Source organism: Coffea arabica, chromosome 5e (assembly GCF_036785885.1).
Source record: "Coffea arabica cultivar ET-39 chromosome 5e, Coffea Arabica ET-39 HiFi, whole genome shotgun sequence".
NCBI classification, from domain to species: domain Eukaryota; kingdom Viridiplantae; phylum Streptophyta; class Magnoliopsida; order Gentianales; family Rubiaceae; genus Coffea; species Coffea arabica.
This window is the reverse complement of record NC_092318.1, coordinates 50,346,401-50,361,723: the sequence shown is the minus strand read 5'-3', so window position 1 is coordinate 50,361,723 and position 15,323 is coordinate 50,346,401. Positions and strand designations below refer to the sequence as shown.

Below are 15,323 nucleotides of genomic sequence, written 5' to 3'. Positions count from 1 at the left end.
AAATTGAAAGGACACAATTGAAAATATGCAAGATTTTACCTCTGCCTTAACCCAACAATTCCAAGGTTTTTCAAAGTTAAATTATTTAACAATACATGTGAGAAATCTATGATAATTATCTGACGTGTTAAATATAAGTATATAGACCAAAAACTGCAATACCAATACTACAAGTAACAAAATTTATCTCATATGAAATTTGTTTGAGGAGATTGATGATAATGATGCAACCTTAATCTTTGAAAATGTTTGTTCGGGAGATTTAGGACAGGGAGTCCTAATGCATGGGGTATAGGGTGTATGACGGGGTTGAAGTTAAACCTCGCAACTATTAAGCTGTCGAAATGGTAACTACAGGGGTTAGTTAGGTGCCCACGGGAAGGGGCAGGCCTTACTGTTGTCGCCTGTGTAAGGACATAGGACAAAGTAATTGTGACTCTATTATTTATGGAGTCTACAAAGGTTAAAAAAATACATAGGTTCACTAATCAAGACTATTTCTTTTCATTTTCCTTTTTTCTGACTTCTCGTGTCACTCGTTGCATAGGTCATATTTCAAGAAATCCCAAGTTTCAACAATTGTATAAATTTCAGTTTTTCATGGAGTCTCAAGTGTAATTTGAAATAAAAGTAGTGAAAGTAAAAGATCTCAAGCATATGTTTTGCAATTATCATCATAATCTTCAAAAAAAAAAAAAAAAGAGAATCTTTATCTCTATGGTTTTCTTCCTTGTTCCACTGAGGTCGACCAGCCAAGGTATGCTATGAAGAATCAGGTCCCGTTTGGCAAGTGAATATTTTGGGTATTTATCTAAAACTTTACTGTAAATTACTGTAGAAATTATAGAAAAAATTTTTAAAGTGTATAAATTTTTGGATATTTTGAAATGTATAGTTTAAAAATTTTGAGAAATTTTTTTAAATTACTGTAATTAAAGTTGTTAAAAAAACTTGTAACAGACAAATTTGGCCAAAAACTTGCTTGCCAATATATACGCATCTTTAATCCTCAAGGTGTAAAATAGTTGCTTTCTTCGTTGGAATGTAGGGCTGCAGGAACTATGTGTAAGGATTGTTGGTAGAGTGGTACCTCTCATTGTGCTAGACACCCCACCAAAAAAGAAGAAAACAAAATACTAAACGAGGGAAAACAAAAATCGGCATTCTGAAGAAAATATTGAATGATGATAAACAGTTAATGTATAAGATGTGGGAGAAAATAGCAATAGTCTACTCTACAAAATTGCCACTCGTTCCCTCTTAGTCCCAAAGTCTGAGTTCTCTAGTTCCTTGCTTCCTCCAAAGATTTGAGAAATAGCAATTCTCCGGTTTACAAATTTAAAGAGTTGACCCATAAAAAAGTCCAAAACGAAGCTAGGATATATAAGTCACATGCACACTCATTGACTTCACAGTTCAGCACCTCATGGGCACATCTTGGTTGATTGATATTGGACGTGCCGGTTGTTAAGAGGCACCATCTATGATTAATTTGAGGCTATATTTTAAACTAGTTGACCTTTTACACAAATATGAATGTAAAATTTATGTGTGCATGCAAGCATGGTTGCCACCATGTAGCTGCGAAAATTACCTAGAACTCTCTCTGCTTGAGTATGTGAAGATAAAAGAAAATTCAAACAGATAGAGATTAACAGAAGCATCGGGGCAGGATTAGAGATGGCAGATTCAATTACATTAGTATCGATTTCTGTCTTAAGTATACAAGTATTTGTAGAGCTTGAGATCGCCCTCAAAGCTGGTCAAACTCAATTAAATCCCAGCAAGCTAAAAAAAAATAAAGAATATAAGAAAGGAACTCCATTAAAATCCCACTGGTTATGATGTATACAATTACTTGAGAAAGGAGGATACACTAATAATGTTCTTTACCTATCCCTTTTCTTAATCTTAGCGTCCCATTGCACTAAGGTATTGATGCTTACATGGTTTAAACTAAAGGCACATTAGTGTTGAGAATCTGCTTTAATCAATGCAATCACTTGGGTGATCATGCTATGTCTGAACTCATAGATAGGGGACCATTCTATTTAGGCTGTTTGATTTGTTTGGGTCCTTGGGACGAAGGAAGATGATGCTCATAAATTCATCTCTTACTTTCTTGTCTGTTAGATGTTTACTAGAGACCTTGTATTGACAAGAAGATCATCTCCATTTTCAAGAAAAAAGGAATCCCAGGAAGCCTTAGCTGCCCCCAAAATTTAGATGCGATTCAATTTGGTGACTGGTCATATGAAGTAGAAAAAACAAGAAGGTAGCGCTTATAATTCTCCTGTTTAATTTCTTTATCGTCCAAGTTGGTTGGTGGTCATCGTTCAAGACAAAATTGAAGTGACATATGTAAGTGAAATCAACCTTAGAATGAGACCACTTTGCTCACTGCCCATTGTATGCACATTATCTATCTTTTAAACTTCACAAGTTGTCCAGAGTCTATTTTGTGAGATGTAAATTAACTTCAGATCAATGATTGAGATGGAGATGCTTCCTATTGGAAATGGTGGAGCCAGGATCAGAAAGTGGCAAGGGCAACTGTATGGTGGGCGTGGTTGATTGGAAAGTTGTCTATGGCAAATGCAACAGTTCATTTTATTCCCCTTACTGTTTTATAGATGAACATAGACAATCGTTATCGCGGTTATTGCAATTTTTTGAGCCATGAAACTGTAATATCATGGGGAATATGCAATTGTACAGTGGGCACTTTTCAAAACCAGACAATACATAGTACTTGAAAAGGTGAAGTCAATTGAAAATTACATATTTATCTTTACGAACCAAAAGTCCTTCAATTGTGGTGAGTTTCTCTATGTGTTGTTGTGCAATATTAATTGTTATACTGTCTTATAGCCGGGTTAAATTGTGGTTTCTTTGATATTGCGATTTCATGGAATCACTTTATTCTTGAAAAGCGAAATTCCTAACCATGTTACCAACCATAAAACTCAATGTCTAATGTTTCGGCCTATGCATTGCACCTGATAAATTTGCATTTTATAAAAGAATATTCAGTGTTTTAAGCAGAAAAAACATAAAGAAATCTTGGAAACCAGAAGGGATTTTTTTTTTTTGGGCGTTTAACATGGAAAAGAATTAATATCGAGGGAAGATCGACTTGGGAAAAATTCTTAGGAGATCAATGTAGGCTGGAATTGGGCTAGCAGAACAATTAAGCATACAATGAAGGGCCTATTCAACTGCCTCACCGGCTACTATAGTTCTGCCACCATTCAAGCGGGAAGAAACAAACGGTGCAAATGGGCTGATTAAAAATTGAAAGTACTGAACTCATTAGCTGTATTCAGAGCTCAATTTTCATGTATGAGATTGAGAAATATCAGCACCAACAGGAAGGAAGTAACATGCAATAAGATGGAAAAGATCGAAGGCCAAAGGGTCTCAACATTATATCCAGATTCTCATGCAGTAGCAATGTATAGCAGAAACCATACAGTGCACTATAATCTATGAAAATTGCGACCTCGGATTGATTTAACAGAACCAGGATAACATTCTTAAAAAAGTACTATAATTTGATCATAAGAACGACAACCTAAAATGCTTGTAGTTTTCAACTGATGCATACCTTCGTTTTGGTTAGATCATTCAGCATTTCACTTCTGAATTGTCAATTCCGTCTAAACAGGTTTAGTGTAAATTCAACTTTGGAACTTTAAATTATTGATGCCTTCCCACTTTTAACTTTTTAAATTTCAATTTTAGACACTTTTTATCTCGTAAATGCTGTCCCTCTTTACTACAATCTTCATTAACGTAATCATTAAAGCTAAAGGAATATACGATCCCTTTTGAACATCACTGTCTACGATTTTGTCAGTTTTGACGATTCTAAATTATTGTAATGAAGTGAGATGAATATTATATTTTAAAGGGTAAACTGTCTAAAATTAAATTTTAAGAAGCAAAATGAAAATATGTCTATAATTTAATGGTCCAAAAATAAAATTTATCCAAATTTATGTATGCAAACTGGTCAAACCACTAACTAATTTCGATGATCAAGAAGCAACGAAACAAAAGACACTTTACTAACAGAACCCATTTCTCACCAACAATTAAAATAAGGCTTCCTTTGCTTTCTTTTCCATTGTGACTAAAACAGATCATAGTGCTAGCTGAATATAATTAGCATATGTAAGAGAGTGGAAGTTAATTAAGTGATCATCAATTCATGTGCACTATCTTCCACCGTCCAAAAAGGATTGAACAGCCTAATTAGAATGGTCCATTGCCTATATGTTTGAGGTCTAGCGTGATAACCAAGTGGTTGGCATTGACTAAAGCAGATTCCGAGTAGCAAGACGCCCATAATAATTAGTACTAATATATGAATACTTTCATTACCTTTAATGGGATGCTAGCTAGAAGTTATATAAACATAGAGACAGCACATATAGTTTTAACTTTTCCCCGTTTCAGGTAATTAACTATTAAAACCAGTTTGAGAATCGGAAATATTGGACAGTAAAGCAATTCCTTTTTATTCCATGTTTATATTTTTATGCTCGAAAGAAGAGCTAAAAAAAAAAAAGTCTGACCAAAGTTGAAAAAATATCCTCATTTTCCCCGACAAACTAATAACTAGTGATTACGTGCATGGTTCGGTCTATGTTAAAAGTGTGTTGATATCCCCATAAATTGCAAACCTTTACAAATTTTATTTTTTTGGGTTTTAGAAGAGATTCTAAACTTTACAAAAGAGGAAAAGAGACATTGCAAACTGATTTGCATTTTGTTTTCCGTACGAGTATTCACCGAGAAAAATATAATATTTTTGACAGCCATAAGCCCACAACAATGCATGGGCATCTCACTGCTAATTTCCATCATGTGCTTCCACAAAAATAACTTGTAAAATGTATATAATCATGAACTGTCATGGATGATGCATCTTATGTAAGTCTTGGGTAACGAGAAGCAGACCCAAGCTCTACCAACCAAGCTCTGCATGTGGGCTATTATGGCTAAGCTAGGTTTTCGACATTTTTTCAGGGGTGACTCTCAAAGTATGTAATTGACAGAACAGAAGTATCGAACTGAGATGGTCGTTGGAGTAAGAGTTGAATCGGCAAGGGTAATTCTCTTAATTTGCACTTTTTTTTTTTTAATTTTTGGTCCAGTGCCATGTAGAAGCTCGGGTATCAGTCCGTACTTACCAGTAACTCCAGATGCTTATGAATGCAGATTATCTTTCAACACTCAATCTTCTGTCAGCCACTTAGATGGAGTAATGTCAGCAAGAAATACAGTACCATGAGAAAAAAAAAATACAGTATCAAAATTAAAGAGTTGAAAGTTAGATTTTCTTTTATTTGATAAATTATTTCAAAAGTAAGAGCAATGAGGGTTTTCCGAAAGATTATATCAGATTTAAGAGCTTTAGTTACTTATTTTCCTTCCCTTTTTTCTTTTTTTTTGGGGAGGGGGGGGTGGTTGGGTGGTGGGTAGGCAACTTTGCATGGGGGAAGAAGGGATACTTGAGACACAATTTGTTTTTGGATTTGCTACCAGCTGTATATAAAGATTATAAAAGTTAGTACGGATAAATTGTGAAAACATATAACAAAATAGTCCTACGACCAAACTTAGGACATCTGTGTCATAGAAAAATGTCTAAATTAGTGAGCATTAACCTTTCCAGTCTGTATAAGTATTAGCACCACAAGTACTTTTGTTTTGTCTTTTACATGGGGAACAACATTAGGGTTTGCACCATCCGATGGGCACCTAAACGGCTAGACCTAGAGTTCCTATATGAGTATTTTAATGATCACGAGATTTAAGATGCTATGCATTAGGGTATCCTGTCCTAAAACTACATATATAGCAAAGTTTTGTAATGATTATGGTTGCATCATTCTCATCAGTCTCTCTAAATTTAAACCCGTGTCTGGAACATTTTATCATCTATATAATTGGGTGGCATGCATACTTTTTATTTAATATGTAGTTTTAATTTTTTTTAATTAATTAGCTTTGATAAACTTCATTTCTTGACTGTTAGGTTAGCTCAGGCATAAAAACTTGCATCCTTCATTTGATATTTTCGTTTTGTTTTGCCAAGTGATGGCAAGGGCTACTACTGATATCAAATTAACACCATTCAACCGAAACTAGTTTTTCAGTCAATGAATAATGCTGTACGTTCGAGTCCCAGTAACGAAAATGGGGTAACCCAACAACCCGAATAAGGGTTGGGGCCTGAAGTGGGGCCAGGTCCTTTTTTTTGACCAAAAAAAAAAAAATAATGCTGTACGTTCATCAGGCAATAAAAGATTCTCAGAGTGAGGGGCAGAACTGCTGAACAAGACTAAGTACAGCAACACGATAGACTAAGTGCAGAATCTGTGCTGCAATTTTTAGCCAGTTGTACGGAAAGGGCATGTATGTGGGAAGGTTTATTATATATTCCCTAACTTTAAGGAGCAGATTGTGAGAAATTTTGCTTAAGTTAAAGAAATGAGAGTAACCCTTTTTGCTATCAGTTTGAGTCTTTTTTGCTTGTTTCCATTGCAAATTTTCTTGGCAGGAAGAATACTTGGTCAGTGTAGTGGGTCAAATTGAACGTAGAAAGATACAAACAAGCAGTGACGGAGCCAGGATTTTTTTTGTGGGGGCCAAAATTTTTTCCTAATAAAATTATTTTAATATATTATGTTCAAAATAATTTTCTTCTAGTTAAGCATCTAAAAATATCAAATACTAAATTTAATTATAAAGGTATGTCTATTCATAAATATGCGGTACAGTCATAACAAAAATTAACAAAAAAGATAACATTTGATTAAATATCTTATAACATCACAAACCATCCAATTTGCACACTATGAGAAGATGCTCTCCAATATGTCACCTATGCAATATATATATATATATATATATATAACCATGTAATATAAATGTAACTATTTTCAATTGAAAAAAGATAAAAGTTATGTTAACATACTTTGAAATTTCAACATCTTTTCTTAGAAGTAAATTGAGCTCTACGCTCTTTCATAGAACTAAATTCATCTATAATTGAATCACTGCTAAATTTTTTAGCAACTTCCTTTTCTATATACACAGTTGGACAATCATTCAAGAAATTATCTTCCATCTTGTTTCAGAACTTTGTCTTGATTATTTTCATAACTGAAAATGCCCGCTCTATAGTTGCAGTTGATACAGGAAGAGTAAGAACAAGTCTAATCAATCTGTCAATAAGAGGATATATCACTGATTTTCTTGTCTTCACCAAGCCTTGACATAACTCATGAATACCAGATAATTCTTGCAATTCAGGATGATTTGGAATGTCGAGCTCAAAATGTTGAAGTTCTATTCTTAGACGTATTAGTTCTTGCTCCATAAAATCATTCGGATAGAACTTCTCTGCAAGTTTACAAATATCATCAATCTTGATCAGCATAAATCCATTTCTAGGATCTAAAGCAGTGCTCAAAACAAGCAATTCCATGGTATGATCATTAAACCTGCTATGTAACTCTTGCAATTGATAATCAATTGTTGCAAGAAATATATCCACTCGATAACTAATTCATATATATATATATATATATATATATATATATATATATATATATATATCAACTTTCATAATATAAACTAAAATTATAAAAATTTAGGGGGGGGCAATTTTATTTTACACACATATTTACATATTATGAATTAAAATTTTCAAAACTTATGGGGGCCATGCCCCCCTTGGCTCCATCATTGCAAACAAGTGCCTGAGAAAGCTCTTACAGGACATGGAGATACGAAGGAGATGAACACCATGACTAAAGCAGCCAGCTCCAAACACATATACCGAATTATCTGATGGTTTTCTTTTGTCTATTCTTGCCATCCTCAAGTTTCATTACTCGATCAAAAAAGTACGATAAAAGTTACATTGACATTCTGCACATTCCAATCTTTTGTTATTGTTGGTGTACAGGGGGAAATGAAGCAAGAACTAATCTGTCTATTCTTGCACCTTCTGAGTTAATTTTCTCTTTGTATACATCTATAACTTCTTGATGTCCAAACTGTATATGTCATGTCGTTTTACATAATTGAAATAATAAACCATTCCTCCTTGTGTCAATGAAAAAGATGTAATGCAAGAACTAATCCAACTACTTTTTATTGTTGAAGTTTTATTTACTCCAATTCCGTTTTGCTTCCTTTTCTTACCCTCTGACATCAAAATGAAATTTTCCTTCTTTGGCAAGCAGCTCAATAAGTATTTTACTAGTTTTGTACTGATGATTTGTCTTCTTCTTCTCGTTGGTGGTGAAGTAGTTTCCGAAATTGTCTGCTTCGATTAAATTAAGAAGCAAAAGCATTGATTTCTGTAATAATAGTACCAATCTCTGCAAAAAAAAAAAAAAAAAGGGTTCGTTGCATTTACTCAAGGAGAGCATAGAATAGCCTAAACTTTCCCGTGGATTGAGTCAAGAGACCACTTGACTTTATATTGAACTACATTTTTAATTCGACATGTCAATATAAATTAACAAAAATTGTGGTACAGATGAACCGATCATGAAAACGACTGCCTATCTCACTACTTCGAGATAGTATTAGATAAATGATTTCAAGATATATAAATGCCAGAACTAGCAAATCAAGACTCCCTCTCTCTTCTTTTTTTTTTTTTTCAAATAACAAAGGATAGTAATTTTATTGACTAAGTTGCTGGAAATCAAGATTCCAAACATCTAGTTTGGTTGGAAGTCGGTGGAGGTGGGTAGGGAGATATGAGACACCGACTATATATAACTAAGCCAAAACGGTGTTGTGGTATTTTGGCATTAGCAGTATAAAGTTGTCGTTTAGTCACATAGTTCCTGAAGTTTTAAACATAATTTCCAATATAATTTCTCTTAAAAAACAAGAGGTGGATTTGACTTTGCATTCATGTTAGATTATCCAAGAATAACGTGTAAAGGGAAACAGTAACAGTTACCAACTGAATCAGAAAACTATGGTGCCGGAACAAATTCACAAGGACCCAACGATTCCATAACTTGATCACACATCAAAGCAATCCTAAGCACAGGACTTCTTCAGCTGGAAATTATTAGAGGGAGAGTGAAAGTATCGATCTTTCTCATGATTCAAGACAATAGCAGCGTTGATGGAAGCCTTTGGCACCGATAATAGCTTTCTTTTGGCATCTTCTTTTGTTACTTTTGGACAGACTTTGTCAAATTGGATCACAAGTCTGTCCAATTTTGTAGCAGTCTCTATCAGATGAGTGGCAAGCCTCATTTCTCTTTCCTTTCCATTGAAACCCTTTATCTCAACAACCTTGAGGTGATGGGTGATACTATCTGGTAAGTGTCCTTCCCAAAAAGAGAACTCCGGATATGGAAGAAAGATGCTTTGATGCTCTGGGGTTATCTCTGTCAACCTGACATTATATACATAAAATACACATTACAATGGCAAAATTAATTCTATATAACTGCGAAATCAAATCAAACTAAACTGTCCATATATGCAGATATGTGAGGGAAAATTGAGTAAATTTCAAGGGCATCTTTATGTACAACTCAGTTAGCCAAAAAATCTTAATATAAAATAAAATAACTCAACTAGCTAAAAATCTTTATGTACAGCAACCCCAAGAATATTGAGTTGAAAATTGACTAACCTCATTGGTAATATGCAGTCGTTCTAGCTTAGTCCAAACGTAAAAGCAGTGGCGAAGTATGATATTGTCATCCAGATTGTTTAGATCCAAACTGGTGTGCAATGCCCTCACGTTGCAAAAGTATGAGTCTGAACTTGTTAGATCTTTCTGAGCATTGCTAATAGTTCCCCGAAATCAGGAAGCAAACAAAATCACGAATTGTAGTTTTTAACAGTCTTTTAGAATACTCAAACAATACTTAGTATTTGCACGTTAATTTGGCCATGCATGCAATATGCTATTCATAGTCAATGAGACAAAGAGATGGGTTCTCACCCGTATGCCGCTTAACCTCTCTAGAAAATGTGAAGCCTTGGAAACACATGAAACCCTCGAAATTTGATTTCCTGTTGTGGAATAAAGTTGAAATTCATCAAGGTTTGAGCATTCAAAGATGAAGGCGGAACAAGCGACATTATTGAGAGACAAATATCTCAAACTTTCAGCGCGGAGCTCAAATTTGGTTAGACACAAATTTCCAACTCCCAAGTACTTGAGTCTTGTATCACGAATGTCGAGTTTTTTCAAGTACCTAGCACCTATAAGGGTCAAATTCTCCAAGAATATGCAATTGGAAATTATCTTAGCAAGAACTCCATCCGCTACGCTCACAGAAACGAGATTTATACAATCCTCAAAAGCAGATGCATCACCAATCGCCAAATATTTCAGTTCTACCAAACGAAGAGTTCTGCCGCGAAAGAAGTTAGCAGGCCATGTCGTTGTTGGGGTGAATTCTAGTCCAAGTGTACGAACGAGTCTTTTACCAATAAGTGAAATTTGTTCCACGTTTTTTTCTTCCTTCAGATATTCAATCCATCTTCCCAACTCCTCCAGAGTCAGGTTTCCTCGGCTAAGAACTAGCTGGAAAACCGAGATGAAACTGTTCTCTTGCGAAAATAGCACTTTTTCAATCTCTTCCGAGTATGATTCTCCCGGCAATGACCGGGGACAGAAACCAATATCAATGCGAGTGAGACACTTCCACAAGGATCTCCATCTGCGGGATAGTATGCTCGTTGCAATGGCTTCTTTTGTGGGAAGATACGAGATTATTGAGCATAACAATGGATCTGGCAGCTCGCTTAATAGGTCCCATGCCTGTCTTTTCGGGCTACAACGTTGGCTTGCCATTCTCAAGAGTTTTCAAGAATCAATGGGGCAAAAGAATCAATGGCCTTCGGTCTTTTGTTTGTTTTCATATAAGAAAACAATCATCCCTTTCCCTCCAGGAAGAGGGGTGGTAAAAAAAAGTAATCCCTTAATCCAGTTAAAACAAATCCGAAACCGCCACGGGCCTTGGGAGTCGCCCACCATATATCATCTACCAGTTTAGATTACGCTCACAAAAGTACTAGCCCATAATCCAGCAATTAGTTAGTTAGAGAGTTGTCTGTAGGGACTCGAGTTAGAAGAAATAGCCCAGACACATATAAGTTCTGGTGAAGGCCCAATCTGTATTTGCAAAGATTACCAATAATATCCATGAATTAATTTTTTATGCAGTGTCAGGGTAACAAATTTTTTATACTGACAGGCTTAAATGGATACGAAATGAACCTAAATTTTGTGTTTGAATCACATTTTTCGTCATTTTTCATGGAAAAATTACTGTAGCGATTTGATATATGTGAGGAAAAAAGGTGATAGCGAAATGTGATCACGGAAAACGACAATATTTTCCGATGGAAACAAGCAATCCAAGCATGGCCTAAATGTTAACACCGCCGATGCAAAAAAAGAAAAGAAAAAAAAAAAAAAAAAACTCACTATTGATTGCAAGCCTCAAGATGTGATTTTTACGCAAACATGGTCGAAAAGAAGCAAACGATGTCGTAGATGGATTTCTCTCACAACATAGTACATAACTACGTTAGGTTTCTGATTTAAGAGGAGGATTCAAAGGATAAAAAAGAAATTATTTTCTTTGCAAACTCATAACAAGTAGATTTAGGCATATACATCCACCCATAATGAACCTGTACAACCCTCTGGAAAGAGATTTTCACCAGTCCCTCTTCGTCGCGCCCACAATAATAGCAATAGTAGCAAGAATGGCCTGTGAATGGGAAAAAAATTACAGGTTATGAAGATATGGAACATATTGGGACTCTATCGGCTTTTGTAGAAGATTAAAAACACATCAATGCTGCTAATCCTTCGAGTTTATACTGGCTCGAAAATATTCACTGCAATGTCGTAATGACTTAAGTGAGCTAGGCTCAACACGAGATTGAAGAATTTACAACTCAGGTTGCAGTCTCAAGTCAATTATGGCTACGAAACCTTTTCTTGAAAAACGGGAAAAATGTGAATTTGAGTCCTTCCTACTTCAGTGGCTCATCCAATTCGCTAAAGTACAGCACAAATATCGAATCTCACCATCTGAAAGGAAGGACTTTCGAGGCAAACAAGGACTATTTGGATCACATACTACAGTGGACTCTTTTTTGCTTCGAATAAGTTCATAATCAAACAGGCATATCCAATGCAAAAGGACTCCAGAATATTTTGCAAACATATTGAAGAGGAATTTTTCATAGTTCATTGACAAGAAAAAAAAATGACATCCTGATAAGGCAGCAACGATCAGAAAATTAAGGCAGTTGGAAAATCAGCTGCACCCTTTAGTACTATAAAGAGAGTTGAAGATTACTTACAGCAACAGTGCATGTAATATATCCAGGCTTTTCTCGAGGATCAACTTTTGCACAGAGTATGATGAATGCAGCAAAATACCAGGGGATTGCAGCAAGAAAGAAGCCAATGATAAACCTAGGGAAAACAATGCATCTCAGAATTATGTAAAGAAACTGTAAAATCTAAGTGTTACACAAACTTTTATTACATGTAAAAGAGATGTTTAACAAAATAACATATTAATATTCAGTCATTTTCTTCATCTAACATCACATTTGCAACATGTTTAACTTGACAATAGCCAATATAGAATATTGATATCCAAATAGAACAATTCTTGATAACCATAGCAGTTCTTTTGAGGATATAGTAGTCTGCAACTAAAAGGTTTCCGATAAAAAATTCAATAGCAAATCTAGCATCACTTTCTGTATCATGTAGATTTGTTATCGTACTATTCTAGAACATTACTAGAAAACAAGCTTGTGAAAATGGATAAGTTTTCGGCAAGCCAAACTTATCCGTAGCTATCTCAGTAAGTGGACATGTTTATATGCTGTACATAGCTTTGTATAATATCGAAAATGATGTAACTACATGATAGCGTATTCAGCATCCTTCCTCTCCATTATCAGAATAAAACAGATTATGCTTCAGAACTATAGTTCTAATTGTCAGAGGAAAGCCTATGCACTACAGTCTATTCCTAATTAAGGCTCCAACAGCTACTCATAAAAGTCAATTTCTCTCAAGGTTTCCCTGTTAGAAACCTGAGGTAGAATAAGCAATATTAAGGATAAAGATGAAAAGCATAACTATAATTTCAACTTCTTCCTGTCTTCAAAATCCAATAAAACTTGAAAAGCCTTGGCTAATGCAAGCAGAATGATCAACAATTCATTGGGAAGGAAAAAGACAAACCAGACGCACCTTTTCTTAGAATAGAAATTCAGATTTCATAAAGACCAAAAGAAACCAGAGAGAGAGAGAGAGAACACCCCATAGAACAGCAGATAAAATTACAAGATGGCTCATTGAAATTCATTAACAAAGTAACCACTTACAGGAACCAGCCAAGGCCAATGCCACAGCAAGGGAGACGACGCTGTCTTCCTGTTACAGGTGTTCCCTCAGCAACAGTATGTCCTGGTATGGCAATGATTATCCAAATTACAATGGTCAAGCTAGACAAAATTTGTAATCACAGCATAAAGTTAAATCAACAGGGTTTACAGCCTGATATCATTATACCCTTCCCATCACAGTAAAAATGACTCGGGCTCAGTTAAATAAAAGATATCAATACAGACACAAATCAGAAAGGCAGTGTTTGGTCGCCCATATGTGAATTGGAAGTGGAATCATGCTTTGTAGAAATTCCATTTAAGGCTCCAAAGATCTCACAAGGAACCAAACAAAGCCTTTAACGCGTTGCACTGTCCTTTACTCTGTCCTAAATACAGCATAATGAAAGCAGGGTGGTAATGTAAATCACTAACATATGATCTGATACACCATCTCTCAACTTATATTTACGACAACTAGTTAAAAAGCATGCTTTGGAGTTTGGACAAACAAGAACAACATATATTCAGCATCCTTTAATAAGAGAAATTGCATTGTTATTGGAATCATGCTGTGAACAAATGCAACTCAAATCCTGTAGCATACACTGCAATATGCAGTTCTCATAAGGAAACAATATAAAGCCTAAATTTGCCACTTGACTCAAATTAACCAAAAAAAAAAAAAGAAAACAAAAAGATAATTAATCCCACTTCGAATCATCATTTCATTTTTGTTTTCCTTTGTAAATCACTTAATTTTCTTTAAAGACAAAAATAAAAATTTGATCTTTTCTCAGTTTTCCTATCCTTCTAGCTTTTCTTGATTAACTAACTTGGGAAAACTCATATCTACTGCTCTAGAAATGAAAGTATTTTCAAAATATATAGTAAAAGAAAAATTTTTAAAAAGAAGAAAGAGGGTTCAAGGGTTTGAAGAGATTAGTTTACCCGGGACAGCCTGATAACCATGAGCATAGTATGGTCGATCTGAGGCACCTGGAGGTGGGACCGGCTGAGGGAAGCCGATCACTGGCTGAGGAGGGTAGTTGGCTACTCCTTGGAAAGTTCCATATTCGGGTGGTGGTGGCGGTGGTGGTAGTGATTCTTGTTTTTCTTCATCATCATGGTGGTGATGGTGGTGGGATATGTGGTGGTGGTGGTGGTGGTGGTGGGAGCGGTAGCTCTCTTTCCCATCGTCACTCATTTTTCTTAGGCTAGAAGGATATTTCCTTGACTAGGTAAATGAATGAAGAAATTTGATTGATTGGAAGTATAAGTCGAAAATTAAAACAAAATTAAGTGCAATAATTGAACTTGGCTTTTGTTAGTTGGGGTAGCTCTGGCTTTGTCCATGCCCCTGATCCTGAAGAGTAGAGGAACAGTAATGGGAATAGGTCCTTGATCAGCTTTAGCCTTTAGCTCTTTCAATTCTCATCTGTAACAAGAATACACATGGTACTGTGGGACCTCCCCATAGTACATCTATTTAAGCATTTTTTTTTAATAAAAAGCAAATTTTATTATGCTAGTACATCTATTTAAGCATTTTTTTAATAAAAAGCAAATTTTATTTTGCTGAAAATCGTGCGATTTGATTAACATTATAGAAATCTACACCAATGGACATACACTAGATATAACATATCTACAATTTAATAGATACAAATATTTGAAAAAATATGAATAAGTCTGTGCACTGCCATCGTGAAATTTTAGTCAATAAAATTCAAATCAAACAACAAATAAGAAGAAAAATACACCAAAATCTAACTAGTAGCTCCTACAAAAATAACCAAAAAAAAAAAATTCAGTAGTAACCTTTAGGAGAGATAGAGAACTCTCATTAAGAAATTGTAGAAGAGAATTTATTAGAAAAAATAAATTAAAAA

At 35.0% G+C, this 15,323-nt stretch overlaps 2 protein-coding genes across 2 annotated transcripts; both read right to left on the bottom strand.

Annotated features, from left to right (window-relative positions):
• Positions 1-9,932: 9,932 nt before the first annotated feature.
• On the bottom strand, positions 9,933-10,981 carry LOC113687620 (F-box/LRR-repeat protein 25-like). Its single transcript, XM_027205190.2, has one exon. It carries the CDS (start codon positions 10,859-10,861, stop codon positions 9,941-9,943), a length of 921 nt encoding a protein of 306 aa, XP_027060991.2. The 5' UTR covers positions 10,862-10,981; the 3' UTR covers positions 9,933-9,940.
• Positions 10,982-11,546: 565 nt separating this feature from the next.
• On the bottom strand, positions 11,547-14,888 carry LOC140006700 (large ribosomal subunit protein eL20z-like). The gene is made up of 4 exons (XM_072049065.1): positions 14,383-14,888; positions 13,432-13,513; positions 12,388-12,502; positions 11,547-11,786 (listed from the first exon to the last, which is right to left on the bottom strand). Exons 1-4 carry the CDS (start codon positions 14,636-14,638, stop codon positions 11,733-11,735), a joined length of 507 nt encoding a protein of 168 aa, XP_071905166.1. The 5' UTR covers positions 14,639-14,888; the 3' UTR covers positions 11,547-11,732.
• Between the last annotated feature and the right edge of the window lie 435 nt (positions 14,889-15,323).